The sequence below is a fragment of the Oculina patagonica genome, chromosome 5 (assembly GCF_052425735.1).
Source record: "Oculina patagonica isolate OP01 chromosome 5, crgOcupat, whole genome shotgun sequence".
Classification (NCBI taxonomy): Eukaryota; Metazoa; Cnidaria; class Anthozoa; order Scleractinia; family Oculinidae; genus Oculina; species Oculina patagonica.
In genome coordinates this window covers 8,446,391-8,463,747 of record NC_135762.1, presented here as the reverse complement: position 1 = coordinate 8,463,747, position 17,357 = coordinate 8,446,391, and the positions used below count along the sequence as shown (strand labels likewise).

The window sequence follows — 17,357 nt, the reverse complement described above, 5'->3', positions numbered from 1 at the left end:
CTCTTCCTTAGAGAAAGAATGAATTAGAGAAGTCATAACAATCACGGGAAAGTCACGGTGAACTTCTAGGGAACTGACGTATAGAACTAGTGAGAAACTCATGGTGAACTCTAGATCTAAAGACTCGTAGGAAATCGTAAGTGAAACTAGTCAGAATTCACAGGGAGCCAAAACAGAGACTCGTGAGAGCTCTGCTCATAGAGAAACCCATTGATTTAGGAGTCGTGCGAAATCATGGGGGGCTTATACTGGGAAACGCGCAGAGTAAGTTACTTTACTATCGCGTAAAAAGGAAGGTTATAAATCTATCTAGCGATAAATACTGCTACGCTACCTGACTTCATGATTATGCAAATATTGTTATGTTGTTTATAGAGCAACCATGAAAAGAAAAAAGGCCTCTAATGTTACCAAATTCCACTTGAGCGATTAAATACTTACTCTTTATGATAATTCTAAATGAACAGTTTTTGTACTCGTTTTTATTGTTATCGCTAATGGTGTATAGCACTTCACTGGTACTTGGTACGGAGAACAGTGCACCAGATTGTCTGTTGGAGTCGAAGTTTGGCGGTTCTCCGGAGTTGTCACTACATATTGGCCTAGGCCAATTTACTCTTACTTCAACTTTCGTGGCATTGTCTATTGTGATGTCCGTTGGACAGAAACCACAAGTTGGCGGCTCAGTATCTACAGGAAATACAGAAATATGATCATCAATAACATAATAATAGATAGCACAATGGATAACATACCAGGAGGCAAATTTAACAGGAGGCAGCGTGGCCTAGTGGTTTGGGCGCTGGACTTGTAATCCGGAGGCCCCGGGTTTAAATCCTTCTCCCTGCCATTAGATGGATTTGGGTTTGGTCGTCTTTGGGTGTTCCTAAATAACGGTTCAAATTTAAACCGTTAGCCTTAAAATATGTTTACCGTAACGGGTAAGCCAAAAAGTTCGCTAAAGAGTAATTTGACCTGAAACTTTGTCTCGTGGAAATTGGCTGCGAAATAATTTAAGATAACATAATGGTGATTTTTACCAAAATTGGACCACTATTCGTAGTTTCCATATAACTTTAGGCTGCTGAGTTTTTGAAGTGAAACTGGTGACAGTGTCCCTTTAACTTTTGTCACAAATGCTCCCAGAATGCTGTAAGCAAAACTACACGGACTTGAATTCTTCGTGAAAGGGGGGGGGGGGTGGGCTTGCCATCTCACCACCCCGAGAGCAGCGACTCCCTGAAAGAGCAATCCTCCCAAAGTAGCGATAGATCAAAAAAGAGCTGCCAGTTCTTTACGGTTTGAATTCCTTTCGGAAACAACATCTTTAAGAGTCTCCGAACTAAAAGGTCTTCCTTATCTTACTAGACAGCAAGATAAGATGTGAAAGACAAATGGCCATTAAAAATTCTAACAACGAGAAATATAGAACTAAATGGACCAACCTCTGCAACTGCGATGCGTGAATCACATTAAGTATTAAACAAAATACTAAATAATTAAAATCAAGTTAGGTGTCATATTCTATTATTACTTGTGTGTGTGCTAAGTTTTTTTAGTTTTAATTAAATTTATTTATTTCTTTTCTTTAACTCCTAGTAAGAAAAGTTCCAATAGTACAAATTAATTTTTACAGTGTAAATATCCGTATTGTAAGTAGTGTAATTTCATATGTCAATTAGTGTAAGTGTCGTGTTGTAAGTATCATAACTATAATGCTGTAATGTAAGAAGAATAAGCTTTGTGAAGAAAGTAATCAGTAGTGGACGTCTCGCTTTGTATGAAACGTTTTATGAGGGTCTCAATGGGTGTTGGCTTTAGGGGTTAACGGTTAAAATTTTGGCTTTTTTACGGCTAACGGTTACTTTATTTCCATTACGGTTAACAGAAGTTAAAAATTAATTTCTATTGTTTTTTAAAGTTAAAAATTAATTTTCATTACTGAAAAACATATTTTAGGTGTCAGCACCATTCTGGAGCGATGAAGTGATCTAGTCTGTTTTATTTAAAATTACTGACCGATTTTCTACGGTTAACATATTTTACGTCTAACGGTTAAATTTTTCCAATTTTTACGCCAATTTTTGGCCGTTTTCCGCTAACGGTTAACCCCATTGAGACCCTCTTTTATGTGTCTGTTAAACAGAAAAAAAAACAAAGAAACATCTCTACTTGCCTGCTACTACAACAGTAAACGAACAGGTGGAGGATTTTCCGGCAGGATCTGTCACAGTGTACTTCACCTTGTTTGTGCCTATTCCTATTAGCTTGGGAAGACTTAAATCCACATTCTTATCGTTAATGGTCAGTACCACTGTAAATGAGTCTTTGGTTATTCCAGGCTCGTTCTCCGTTAGCGAGTTGTCGGAAAATGTGAAATTCCAATTGACAGTTGAAACATTTTTTCCTTTGTCGTTGTTTACGTCCAACTTGGGTCCTGGGCATGTTAACACTGGCGGTTCATAATCTAACAAAATAAAACAAAAAGATCTTGAGCAAACTGTGAACACCCTTTCGTTTAAGGGAACATTATCTTGGTGAATTAGCCCAAAAGTTGTCAACAACTCCAAATAAAAACAGTAGAAAGGACAATAACGCAATTGGTCAGTACTTATTACACATTAAGGTCAGGCCGCTAAGGTTGGAATTTTCTGCTCCGTTAAAGGTTAACTTAGGACTCTAACTCGCCGGCAGCTAGAACATACACTGTCTTTTCACACTCCCAAAATAACTCATTTTTCTATACTTTTCAGCACCTCAACTTTGACGACTCTTTTCCAGTTGACGCAACAGTAATGGTATTAAACAGTTGCCCAATTACTGGTCAACAAGCTATGATTATTTTCTTGACATAACAAGTTACCAAAGTTAATAAAAATTTCTCCGGAGCGGTTTCAGAGCCACATTAAATTTTCGAAAATTTAAGGTTGCTCTAAACCTCACTGGAGAAATTATTTTAACGTTAGAAAAAGTTGTAGATGGGGGTCACCGGACTCGTTTTTGATTTATAAATACTTAAACCTAAAATTAAAGGTGTCTTTAACAGGTTATACGGTTGGAATGGTTTCAAGTGACGTCAAGAAAATAACCGCAATTTGTTCATTAATGATTGGGCATTTGTTTGATACGATTTTTGTAATGGTAACTGATAAATGTTTGTAGTACTGAACAATCACAGTATGAAGCTGGAGAATGCTAGAAACTGTTTTGAGCTTCGTCACGGCTGGTTACCATTTCGACTCTAAAATTGCAAGTTTTATCCGCAGTTAATGGAATGCAACGGGGTTCTTGATTTTACTTAGCAAGCATTATCACTTTAACTTTCAACACGTATAGTTGCTTGATTATAGCATGTTTTCACAGGGTGTACCTTTACAAGTCGGAGTAGATGCTCTGTATTCCCAGGTGCCATTAACAAGACAATTTCTTGTGTCAGAGGATATACTTGTTGGATGGTTGCTGATGTGATATCCAGACGGACATCTAAGCGAGCAGGGGGTGGCGTATGGCTGGGTGTTATTGTCACACGATGATTCAAAGTAGGTACCGACAGAAACTTTGGGCAACGGTGGACATGTCACCTCTGGGGCAGTAGATAACAAACATATTCAACGGTTAGCAAGGTTTGATTCAACTCTAATATAAATGGTGTAATAACTTGTTTTGGTCTCTTTCCATTCTGTGTATTTTTGACTTTGTTATCCTTGACTAGGCATGAATAGATTGTGCTAGCAAATTTAGGAAAAGTTGCTTCACAATATACCAAAAAGTTGCTCTAAAGTTGCTCAAATATCAAAAAGTTGCCACCAAAATTCAGAAAAGTTGCTTGCTCTCTAGAGTCGTTTTGACGTGAATTTTGCGTTTTCTAGAAATCGAAGCGCTTGCAGGTTTACTAAGACTTGCCCCAGCGTCTATGGCAACCTCAATGGGGTCAATGTCTGAATTATTTCCATTTTCCTCGTCTGAAATTTCATCTGATTGCGATGTCATAAGTGACTCGCACTTCAGCAAATACCAAGATGGCCGGCGGCAGGTTCTATGTTGCAGCGAATAAAACCAGTTTTAATAAAATCCTTCGAAATGAAACGACCTTTTATGGTTTGGATCGGTTTTAAATCAATTTGTTGCTCAAAAGTTGCCAAGGAAAGTAAAAGTTGCCCTAGGTTGCTGGTACTACAACAAGTTGCTCAAAAAGCCAAAAGTTGCTCAAAAGTTGCCGAGCACAATCTATTTATGCCTATCCTTGACTATTACAACAGTTAAGTCCTGCTAGGGCCTATTGCCTGATAATGTTTTGAGGACAATTTATGTTTAAACATTTAACTATAAGCTCGAGAATAAAGCCTGAGTAACATAATTAAGTTCTCAATGGCTATTCTTTTTTCGTTGTCGCATTAACAGAAAGATTTAAAATTCTGGACACTGTCCGAACACTTATAGCAACGTGGAAACAATAACGTTCTCTTTTCAGCACACTATTTTTCAATCTTTTCTAGATAGTTTTTCTCAAATGATTAGTAAAATTTAAGGAAATAAGATTTTGATTTAAAATTAGAATTTCTTGCGTGGGGGTCAACTATCTAGTGTTGTTCCACTTTTAATATATATATATATATATATATATAAATATATATATATATATATATAACACACAACTTGGTCTCAAATCAAATCCGGTACAACTTAGGTGCTGTTTAGATCACTCATCTACTCTAGAATAAAAAATAAATTAATTAAGCAACCATTTCCTCTCGCTCATAAAATAAAATTCTCATCTTTTTTTCATAAAACAAAACAACTTCATTCCCCTTTTTCTCCTCGCTTCCTCCTCATCCCTCATTTCCTCCTATTCTCTCCTCCCCCTCTATTCCTCCAATCCTTCAATCCCCATCCTCTTTCCTTACCACTTTCTCACTCACCTCATCCTCCACACCTCCCAACCATCTCCCCTCTCCTCTCTTCCTCTCCTCCATCTCCACATCCCACCTCTTCTCCCCTCCTTACACATCTCACTCCTTCCTTCCTCCCTCCATCCACACTCCAATCTCCTTCACTCCTCTCCACCCTCCCCAATAAACAAATATTTTTATATTCCAATTCACCTACATCCATACACATACTCATTTCCTTATCAATCTATATTACAATTACCTTTATATTTAACTTCTTTTTTTTTTTTTTCCTTCCCTCTCCCTCCCTCCTCTCCCCCCCTTTTTCTCCTGCACAGATTCTCCTCCTTAATCCTTCTTCTCTCTCTTTTATTTTTTGGCCCTTTTTCTTTCTCTTTTTTCTCTTTTCATTTTTTTAATTTTTTGAGCGTTCTATTTTTTACATTTTTTCTCCAATTTTATTTCCTTCCTTTTTTTTTTTTTTCTTATCTCTTTTTTTTCTTTTTTTATATCTGTATAAATTATTTAAAAAGGTTCCAGGCTTCAATAGTATTCGATCATTTAATTTCTTTAATCATTTAATTTTTTCTTTTTGTTTAAATCGATGGAATACTATTGAAGCCTGGAACCTTTTTAAATAATTTACCCTCCTGCGCTCTCCTTCCAGTTTATTCCTCATGCCTTCTCCCTCCCCTCCCTACGCCTTCTCTGACTCCCTTTCCTACCTCCCCTTCGTAGCTACCCTCCTCTCCCTCCCTCCCCCCACACATCTCCCCTCTCCCCTCACCCCCCCCTCATCCCCCCCTCTCTTTCTCCATACCTTACCCACCCCCTGCCCCCCTCTTCTTACCAACACAAAAAGCACCTTCTTCCCCCCACCCCTCCCCGTCCGGGTCTTTTTCCCCGTCCCCCCCCGGGCTCCCTCACATGAGCGTTTGGACTTGGTCGTGATAGTGTATTTTTTTTCTTTGGGGCACTGGTGTTAGTTTTATGTTATTTTAGTGCTCCCTCGAAAGACTTTACTTTCTTTTCTTTTGAGCGTATCGTTTTCATACCCGGTTACGTGGACGGAAAACATTTTCGCGGCGTTTTTAATTTCTCCTTTTCTACCCGGGTCAGTGTGGACGGGGCCTGACTGGTTGTGCTGTTCGTTTTTCCTTCTTCTTCGTGGTGCTTCTTCCGCCCAGTCCCCTCAACTGACTCGTGCTTGGTGGAGAGCCGCGCGGATCATGCTTAGTATTCTCAGTACTCGTTTTGATCTGTTACAGTTAGGCGACGTTCTTGCCGAATGTTCCCGGTCGGTTCGAACATTTATAAGCTTTACTTGACTTATTTTATCCTCTTGAGTCGACGGCTATTTTGCTGCTTTTTGACGGTAAAAAATATTGCATTTTCTGTGGGTATTTTTGACTAGTGGGTACACGTCCTCATTTTTTATCATGGTTGAGTGAGAAATGGCTTTCGTCGTTCTCGCTTGGCGACAACATCGGGACGGCGTCGCGTCGTTCGCGAAGCGTTGCAATGTTTGTTCGTTCGCCTAGTACTTCTGTGGCGCTCTCCGAGCTCCTAGAACAAGTCAAATATTCGCCAACGCAATCTTTACTCTGGCGGGCATTTCTGTCGCCTTCTGTCACGATCATTTTTATTTTGAAAATTTATATGAGATTCATTTTGTTCTCTCATGTGGGTGTGTTTTTGTTAACAGTCTTTGTACAGCGTGCGGTTCATGCAGAAATAACATGGTTCACCGACTCTAAACAAAAGGTATCTATCTATCTATATATCTCTCTGAAGAAAACGTTTTTGAAAACGGGTGTATATATATATATATATATATATATATATATATATATATATATATATATATATATATAACAGTAAAATCTCAAGAGTTAGTTTATATGGTCATTTATTCGCTACTCTGAGTTTCATGCCTCGTGCGAGGCAATCATCAGGCAACTGCCAGAAAAAACGGTTACATTCATAGATATTTGAAAATTCAGAACAATACAATACATTGCGTGTCATATGTCACGTCCCGCGAGAACTTTATCACTAGTTAAAAAACGTTTTTCAGTAAGAATTTCCTAGAATGTCTGCAACACGATACAAGCTCATTTCTGCTGTTCAGAGTTGACATTTCCGGTTTACATAAAATGAAAAATTTCTCCCACAAACACAAATTACATCTCTTGGTTACATTCGAATAAGACCTAGCCTGTTTAACTTTGCGCCACTTGATGTCATACTTTACTTTCTGATCTTTCAGGCTCCAGATATATTACTTAGTTCAGTGGCGTGTTTATACCGCTCATTTCGAAAAGAACATACATGATTACGGTATCTTAATTTAAACGTAGTGTCACATAGCCCGATGTACCGTATATCTATATATATTATCCCTTCTTAAAACCTCTAAAAATTTCACTTAAATTCACATTTACCCCCGCCTTTATAATTTCCTATAGTAAGGTAGCTTCTTACGTTTACAAGTAGGCGCGGCAGGAGTCCACGTTTTGGTCAGCTTACATGTGATGGTCTCACTTCCTACGCGTTCGTATCCAGTCCTACACTGATACTTGCACTTTGTTTTGTACACCAGGTCGACGACTGGATTTCCAACTGGGTCGGTACATGTGCCCGTGGGGGGTTTAGCGTTGGTGACAGATTGATGAGGGCAGCGTATAACTGATCAAGAAATGAACCAAATCAAATCAAAGTTAAGACGCTTTCCGCTGAACACTCGAGCAATAAACGCAAAAATAAAGGTACCAAAAAGACCTCATAGCGGCATGGTCACAGTTTTAACAGAATTTTAGCTCTCAAGCTGACCCCGCGAGAGAATAACGAATTTGAAGCTCTCCATATTTTAGTTAAAATGGACGTTTCACGTCAGTTAAAAACTAAACAACACGCGCTTTTAGCTTTTCTTTCGAGGTTTGGCATTAACTCGCTCGAGAATGCTTTAGAATGTAATAGCGCATGGGGTCAACTAGAGAAATGAATTACCGTGAGATCGATGTTTCAAACAGTATACAAAATGTTGCTGTACTATGAGTAGATTTTTGGTAATTAATTTTTGCAATTATTGCTCGAACTTTCAGCGGAATCCATCTTAACCAGTGGGGCTACAGGTTACTATTGTCAGCGGCTACTAATTTTAGCGATTTTTTCTGAGCAAGATTTAGCGACTATTTAAATTAACGATTTTCCAAAAATTTTAAAAAATCAGTGATATGGTGTAATCCAGTTTTTAATGAATATATAGCAAAGATGGAAATAAATTTTCAGTAAAAGAACAACCTCACTGTAACGAGTACATAACTTTAGCCCTGTAGAACACTAGTGCTACCCTATAAGTAACAATTGCCCGTTCCGAAATTGGAGACTGGGAACGAGTTTTTCAATTTTAATTTAATTAAAAAATTGGAGCCATCACAGGAAAAAAAACACATGAAAATTAGTCAGTTTAGCAAGTTTGGAGTTGTTTTGATAAATCGCCGCTATGTAGAAGGCTTTCAAAAATCAGAAAAATCAGAGACTTTGTATGGATTTGGGGACGCCAACTCGGAATTAGAGACATTTGTATGGAATTTGGGCGAACTTTGACAGCTCAGAGCCTTGGTTGTTGGAAATGTAACATTACCAAACCTTGTCGTGCGATCTTTCTGGTGATGGATTATACTAGTAAATAGATGCAATTTGAACAATGGGTAAACAAGTTCCCAGTCCCTTTTTGAATTACGGAACGGGCAATTCATTCCTGTTATGCCATGATACAACCCTTGAATCTGTGTTTGTGGATGTGTGCATTTCGTTCGTACCTGTGCATGACACAGGGGTGCCACTCCAACCGATGGTGTTTTGGACCACATCTGTTATAACACACTGTCTTGTCGCTGTTCCGCTCATTTCGTACCCTTCCAAACATTCATACGTGCACGAGGACCCGTATGTGCTATAGCAGTTCCCTTTTTTGATACCGTTGGCAACGTCTGGAAGAACCTCACAGCTACGGACTGTTCGAAGAATGAGAAATTGGAAGATAAATTGCTAAAAAACGACTGCTAAACAGGGCCGTAACTAGTAAGAGGCAAGTCGAGGCACTTGCCTTGGCTAAACTTGTACCCAAAATTAAAAACAAAACATTTTTTGTTGAGAAAATAATCGCCCAGTTGAACAAGATTGATTTTCAGTCTCAAGAAATACTTCATGAAAAATGGGTATGCCCCCAGAACCTGCCAGCAAGATCTTGCCTCTTCTCTGGCAAAGGTCTGGTTACGGCCCTGTTAAAATTTAATTTCTTGACTCTACATCGGCAGACTGCGTGGCAATTATATAAAAATCAGTACATCATACATTTCTGTGTTCGAAGCGAATTTTTTTTTGTATAATTTTACCCTCCAACATGTTAATAAAACGACTGCAAAGTTTAAGCTTCTCAAAACTAAAATTTGGTCGTGATTTTGGCGCTGCAAAAAGCCTTATTTTCTGTTAAAAAATGTCCAGGAGACTGGAGCGAGTTAATTCGCTTGTGACGTATTGTTGTGGACGGCGTTTGTTCGCGCTTTGGTCGCTAAGAAGGTTTTCTAAGGCAAAGCAGCATGTCGAGCGACTCCGAAATGAGTGTTTTCTCTGAAAGTTAGAACAATCACGAAGAAATAGATGATGTGGACGAAGAAGACGAAGATATTGAGAATCTTGTCCACAATAATACGTCATCAGCCCACGTGACTTGATATTTTGACCGCGCGATTTGAAGGACAATTTAGAGGGCAAAATAGCACAACTTTCAGGCCTTTTAAAATTGCGAGTTTTTTCTCGAAATGGTTTAAAATTTGGAATCGTGTCTTAAACATACCGACCTTTCGAAATATACAAAAGTTGATTTCGCTTCATGAACACTCGAAAAGCGTGGACTTACCATCGCCTTCTACTCGGGATTTGCAATATCTTGCCCTGCATGTGATTCCGACATACGGCGTGTTTAAGTAAACGTAGACAGTATTGGTCGATTGAAAAGTATGAGAAACCTAGTACTAGGTTATAGAGCAAGAAGAAAAAAACCTTTTGCCCAAATCATAGCTTTGTAGCGTTTTATTTATGACCGAGTTGTTTTGAAGTTGTTTTGAGAAAAATTACAGTATAAAGTATGAAGATGCAGCCAAATTGATGTCCTTCTTGGATCTTACTATTTTCCACTCCGTTGATTTAATGAGACAATAGCGAGACACCTCATGACATATTTATACCACGTAACACTCAGTTCATGTAGTGAATTCTAAACAACACTGCGGTTAGCCTAACTAGCGCATTCCGGTGTTCGAATCCTCTTGGTCTCAACTTTAAAAGGTAAGTGTGATTTACACTTCGTGTTTGAAAAAGTAAGAAGTCTCATTACATGAACAGAGTGGCGAACAGTAGTAGTAGGTAGGCATGAATAGATTGTGCTAGTAAATTTAGGAAAAGTTGCTTCACAATATACCAAAATGTTGCTCTTAAGTTGCTCAAATATCAAAAAGTTGCCACCAAAATTCAGAAAAGTTGCTTGCTCTCTAGAGTCGTTTTGACGTGAATTTTTGCGTTTTTTAGAAATTGAAGCGCTTGCAGGTTAACTAAGACTTGCCCCAGCGTCTATGGCAACCTCAATGGGGTCAATGTCTGAATTATTTCCATTTTCCTCGTCTGAAATTTCATCTGATTGCGATACCATAAGTGACTCGCACTTCAGCAAATACCAAGATGGCCGGCAGCAGGTTCTATGTTGCAGCGAATAAAACCAGTTTTAATAAAATCCTTCGAAAAGAAACGACCTTTTATGGTTTGGATCGGTTTTAAATCAATTTGTTGCTCAAAAGTTGCCAAGGAAAGTAAAAGTTGCCCTAGGTTGCTGGTACTACAACAAGTTGCTCGAAAAGCCAAAAGTTGCTCAAAAGTTGCCGAGCGCAATCTATTTATGCCTAGTAGTAGTCACCCCCTGTCCTTCTTTGGGACACCAATATGGCGGCCAGTGGCGGCCATAAAGTTGAATACAGCATAAAGTAGATTCCACCATCAATTTCATTCAATTTCATTTCACAGCTTTTAAAAGGACTGTGCCACGGCTGAGTTAAGTAAATTTTATTAAGTTTTGCCAAATACTTGCTATGAAACTTAATGTTTGTAAAGAATTTAATTTTATGGATCTAGTGGTGACTAGGGCTTTCCACAAGTTGCTCGAGATTTCCCAAAAAGTTGCCCGTGATTTCTCAAAAAGTTGCTCAAAAGTTGATCCAAAAATCCAAAAAAGTTGCTTCTGATAATAAAATTTGCTCGAAAGTTGCTCCAAAAAATCCAAAACGCTGCTTCTAATCAAGAGAATTTCTCTTAATATATGCATATTTTCCTTTGAGGGTAAGAGTTCTAAGCAGTTTTATGCAATTTTACAGCAAAAGAAGTATCTAAATAACATATTAAGGGGAAAATTTGTCAAAAAACAAGGATTTCTTTAACTGAAAAAAAAAATCGTGAAGATATCGATGACGTCATGTTTAATGACGAGTTTTGAAATGTTTTAATGCAGAATGAGCCGAAAGTTGAGACGTTTTCAGATGCTCCGCGAAAATCGTCGGCAAACTTCGTAAATCTTCGAAAACGTTCGTATTGCCTTTGAACAACACTCGCATAATTTTCGGAGATCTTCGGTATGGAAATTGCTCAAAATGCAACAAGTTGCTCGGGAGGAACAAAGTTGCTCGAAGGGGAAAAAGTTGCTCGAAACATGAAAAGTTGCCAAAAAGTTGCCGAACAACTTGTGGAAAGCCCTAGTGGTGACAAAACCATAGCTTCATTACAACCAAATACCGGGCGTTATAACTTAAAGTTACAAGCAAACGAGATAACTTTGAAAACTGTTCAGCCAACAGTAATCCAAAACCAATATCGCAATCCGTTTCAATCTTCTTCACGTTTGGCCATCATTACGTTCTTATGCATTCGCTGTGTTATTGAAATGTTCCTTCACTGTTTCAAGTGGTTATTTTTATATTTCAGCGAATTTAATAACCATTTCCGATGCCTAAATTTGGCTAAAATCGTGACACAGTCCCTTTAAGTCATCGCTTCTAATTTTTTCATCAAATATTCGTGTTCAAGCAAGCAAACAGATTTTGTAACATTGTTGATGAAAACAAGATTAAGCAATAAACACGTTTGAAATATAAACAGAAAATAAGCTGAAATCAAACGTAAATTTCACGGTTTGAATTGGACTCGACATTCTATCGCCTTATTGGATTTGCTTTTAATTAGGCTTGGATTACATGGCACTGATAAAGCTTTTTTCGATTGAGTGTCGTAAACTAACACCAAAGTAATCCCTCCGGCCAAATACACAGACAATAAAATAAACCAGTGAAAACCTCTAAGGAAACGCACGCCAGCGCGGGAAAACGTGCGAGAGCGAGTCACAATTGGTTTTGGTTCTACTTCTGATTGGTTGAGAAAGTGGCGCGAGTTTTCCAACCAATCACTAAGCGTAAGAGCGCAAAACAAGGGAAACCGCAAATTACCCTCAACACTTAAGTGAAAATTCCTCTATTTTGAAAACTGCTATTACTTACTAGTGCACGGTATTCCATTGCTCGGATTTCCCTTGTATCCGTCAAAACACTTGCAGTCCGAGAGACTAACGCTTCCTTTATTTGAATGACCAGAGTGAACAGGACACGATGTACACTTGGCTGCATAGCCTTCGAAATCCTTGTAGGTTGACGGGGGACATTCTGCCAAACAAAACACAAATTAACAAATAATATTGACAAGCTCTTTTTTCTTTTTTCTGGTGAAAAAAAAGTAAATTCAAAACTCTTCAGCTCAGTCGTAAAGTTTTATGGAATCATCAGAGTAACCGGTTTTTTTTTAAAAAAAAAATCTGATGAACCTGCAATATCACATCTTAAACACATCGTGTGATGTAGCCTTGGCTGTGGAATATTTAGTAAATAAGCCGCTTTGTTCTAAGTGTACCACATTTTACAGTGCGACGCGCCTGACCGTGGCCACCCAACGGACTTTTTTTCAAGTGGGCTCTCGTAATATTATTATTTGTTAGACGAACACGCCTCCTTTCAAAGTTGAATACGATTAAATAGATACTTGTTACATCGTATTTATCAACATAACGCAGTGAAAACGTAAAATATTACAAGATGACACTTGGTAAAAAAAAGTTTGTCGGGTGGCCACGGTAAGGCGCGTCGCGGCACTATAACTCTGATAAACTAAGAATTCATTTACCGTTACATTGACCCACTACTCCAGACCCTGCATATCCCTTCGAGCACGCACATTTGTAGTCACCGTACACTAAACCACAGGCACATTTAGCTGCAATCGGGTCGCAGTTGTTGTTACATTTAGAATTAGGCACGTGCTCTGTCTGCCATACTTTTTCGTAAGGATCTGAAGGGAACATTAAAGATAGGTTAATACCTGAAAAGGTTTCACAAAAATAATATAATCTGCAACTGTGTCAATACCAGTGAAACCCTGCTAAAGAAATTAAAAAATGGAAACCCCGAAAGGTCCCAGAATCGTGTTAAGTAAGCGCGACTGAAAATCACTTTTATTCCTAAATGAGTACCAATTCTAAAAATGCATTAACTTTTTAATAAGCTAACTACGGATATTTTAAGAAACGACGACTGACTTTCACTACAGCTATAGCCAATAGTGGCTGCGGTCACATCTAGACTGCTAACTATAGTAAGGACGGCGTTAACTATAGTTACTATTTTGGTAACGTTACCCCTTTTTTGTTCCCCCAAATATAAATAGAAAAATTACGCCTCGCTGATCCGAAACAATACACACCAGCTATAGTTATACCCAAGCAAGGTTCATGGGTTAGTCTTAAGTTCACAAACGAAAAGCCAATCAGAATGCGACAATTCTTTTCGCACGTGCGAGATGAACATAAATATGCAAAACAAAGCGTCAAGGGAAGGAAAACAAGAAAAACAGCATGCCAAGAAATTACATATTATCAATGTTAGCAAAAAAAAGCTTGAATTCTTCGGTTTCTAGCATCCTTACTTCATTTTATTTTCTTCAACGCCGAAATGCCGTGCAAAAATAAAAAAAAAATAGAGGAACAACTGGACACAGATCAACAACAAGGGCTGTCATGAACTAATTTAAATACCAAATTATTCACAATCTAATCAGAACTAACTATAGTTAACTGCATTGGTGTGACCGCAAAGACGACAGAAAGCACTAACTATAGTTAGGTATGACGTCACGTAATTTGAGACTAACTATAGTTAAACTTAAGTTACGTCGTAGATGTGACCGCAGCCAGTATAATATTAACTTATAGTACAAACATTGTGGGTCTCAGAGGTTTTTGAAGCTCTGTAGCTCCGGCCTAATAAATAAATCCTGGGTTTAAGTTGGCTTACTGCAGTATTGAGGATATAAAAGAGCCCAATTTCAAACTCTTTTTTTAAATGTTCAGATATATATGATTCTTTTTGTTACAGCCTACGACCATTATATCCGACGATTGAACATTACAAACGCTAATTTTAATTAAAATAGCCAAATAAACACAGAGCCTCAAGCGAAACGAGAGTCGACATTTTATCTAGGGTCTAGGGGTGACGTAATGGGCTTTTTGCAGAATTTTTATCTAAACTGTTCTGAAATTAGCGGTAGGCAAGTTAACCCATAAAAAAATTATCTTTTAACATCTAAAGAAGATATAACCCTATTTTGCAGAGAGAAGTCAAACCACTGCTATAAATATCGATTTTTTAAAGACGCGCGGAAATAACGTGAAAAGTTAAGCCTTAATTTTTCAAGTTGTTATCCATTTTCATCCTAGCCATCCACAGCCAAAGACGCTTGGTAACAGTTTCAGTGCCCTAATATAGAAATTGTTAATAAAATGGACCCATTATCTTACGGTTTACGAAGACACAAATATATATTTTGGCTGTTCAGAAATCTGTTAAAATCCGTTAAAAGGGCATTTTTAAGAAGAGTGAAGCCTTTAGTTAAACTTCAGGTTCCACCGCAACAAGCTAAGTTTGGAGCGATAAGTAGAAGTATGCAAGAATAATAAAAGCGAATACTTTTCGGCCTTTCGAAAGCTTTCCTTTTCATGTTGCTCTGATAGTTACAGTGATATGCCTGTAAGTTACTGTTGTTGCTTTCCATGTTCAAAGTGCGACCAGTCGGACCAACGGGAACTGACCGTTTTTTTTAAAAAAATGGAACGACATTTCCGATTTATTCGGGCCAATCGAGTGGAACGCTCCTATCCATTTTGCATTCCTTTCCCCAGTCCCCCGCATCTGTGAGAAGCTACTGAACTAAAGTGAGACAACGAAACAGTTTGTCAAAATGGAACAGTAAATTACGGTCCGATTGGTCCGACCAGTCAAAGTGGACCACGTGGTCCCGAATATTCCGGTCACTCCGAACCGAAACGGACCTTTCCATTTGACTTCCGACCGAAATTTACGAAATGTTTGGCTTAATGACAAGCACCCTGTGGCTTCAATTATTTCTTCCCCCTTGATTCAAGTGTGTCAAGGAAATAAATATTTAATACCCAAGATTATTCTTTCGAATTCGCCCGCAAATATTATGCCCAAACTAAAAGAAGTGATTACATTCGACTAAAAATATTCCCAACTTCAATTACACAGCTTATCCATAAAGACGTCTTATTGATAACACAGTAAAATCTCGCCCTGAGACGGCCCCGTTATATAAGTGATCCGACAGCTTTGGCCTATAAGCTTAAGTTCACTTAATTTTCCATCTAGAAACCGCACTGATCAATTCGTCCGTCTTTTGGAGACACCAGCCATAATTTGAGGTAGTACTTCATTTCCTTCAAAACTCTATCTTGATTTTACAACTGAGTTAATGATTTCTTCCTTGAGATAAACTATTATTATAAACGTACAGAACTATTCCTAGTGCACTCCTTGGCAAATCAGCAGTTCTTCTGCCAATAAAACATTCTCGGTAAATTTAACTGAGTTAAGACAGCACGAGAGCGGAATGTTTTAACATCAATGTTAAGTAATCCAAAAAAACTCTTGTTACTGCAATCTGACAACGACTTCTAGAGCCAGTTTCACAGTATTGCTCTGGCTTGCTGTTTGGTTTTCAAACACTTAAAAAGATAGATCTTTTCGTATTTGATGATATGATAAACTTGAACGGGACATGGATATATATAACCAACTGAACAATTTTACGTTTCTCCAGAATAAAACTGCAGAAAATGTTCTGTTTTTCGTTTGATGCTTTTTCGAGAAAAAAAATCATACTTCTAAATGACATCAATTTATATGAAATTTTCAGAAAGGTTTTTTCACGATTACAAACCAGTAATGGTTAAACGAAAATAAAGTAACTTACCTCCCCTGATGTAGGTCGCCAGTTCAGCAAACTCGGTGAAATCTTTCAAATGAAACGCGTACTTGTCCGGATCTGAACCGACAAGTTGCCTGAGGTTGGCGAAGTTAACGTACCCTACACCTATGGCAAAAACCTCCACCTTACCAGCTACCAGGTCTTGTGCTCGTTTTAAGGGGCTGGGGTCATTGTAAGGGTAATTCCAGTGGCCATCAGTAATGAGGATAACGACTGTTTTAACTTTATCCAGCGGTACTCTCTTGTTTGCATTATTGAGGCAAACTTCCCAGCCCAGTTGGAAAGCGTCTCTCATGTTCGTCATCCAACCGTTGATGCTTTGTGGCATCGGTTTAAACTTTTCGTTGAACGTACACTTGTTCTTGGTGTTCTGGGGGTCAGAAATTTGAGTAATATATTTGGTTGCTGAAGATCCAAACGGGATCACCTCGACGCGGGTTGCTTGCATGTCTACACTGATCTCGTTCAACAAGTTCATGACGAATTTCTTTTCTTCTTCGTAGTCGCTACCCCATAAACTGCCGGACGTGTCGATCAAGAACACAATGTCGGATTTCCCTTCGTCGAAACCAGTCTTGCTGAGTTGATTCCTCAGATTCTTGAGTTCTTGTTTTGACACTGCCAGCCAGTCTTGAGCAGTGACAAATTGAAAATTCACCAGAAGAAAAACTACGGGGAAGAAAAATTTCATTTTCCCCATGGTTGGAGCAGTGACTGCAACAGATTTGTGATCACGGAAACCACTCAGTATTTTCATCAACTCTAAGAATTAGTCATTAAAGCTCAGCTGCATACACTAATTACAGCGGAATTTTATCACAGTAAACATTTCGAAAGCTGAATACATAGGATCTGATCAACCGACGCAATGGCAGCTGTGACATTCTCAGAGAAGTTTTGTTATTCGTGACGAAGGGTTTGCACAATGACTAGAATGACTACCTGATTTTTTTTTTTAATTTGTGGCAAATCACGTTTCAGTGTGGTAAAGAAGATCGGTTATATGTCAAGACAATGAGAGAATTAATGTCT

General features: G+C 38.4%; 1 protein-coding gene across 1 annotated transcript in view; it reads right to left on the bottom strand.

Moving 5' to 3' along the window:
* The window catches only part of LOC144655306 (sushi, von Willebrand factor type A, EGF and pentraxin domain-containing protein 1-like), a 48,991-nt gene extending 31,935 nt beyond the window's left edge, over positions 1–17,056 (bottom strand). The window contains exons 1-8 of the mRNA XM_078515527.1: positions 16,311–17,056; positions 13,167–13,331; positions 12,491–12,652; positions 8,714–8,908; positions 7,374–7,577; positions 3,371–3,583; positions 2,177–2,467; positions 442–690 (exon numbers count right to left, since the gene is read on the bottom strand). Of these exons, the coding sequence (XP_078371653.1) occupies positions 442–690; positions 2,177–2,467; positions 3,371–3,583; positions 7,374–7,577; positions 8,714–8,908; positions 12,491–12,652; positions 13,167–13,331; positions 16,311–17,025 (2,194 nt within the window). The 5' untranslated portion in view covers positions 17,026–17,056. The remainder of the gene's footprint in view (positions 1–441; positions 691–2,176; positions 2,468–3,370; positions 3,584–7,373; positions 7,578–8,713; positions 8,909–12,490; positions 12,653–13,166; positions 13,332–16,310) is intronic.
* Positions 17,057–17,357: the final 301 nt, after the last annotated feature.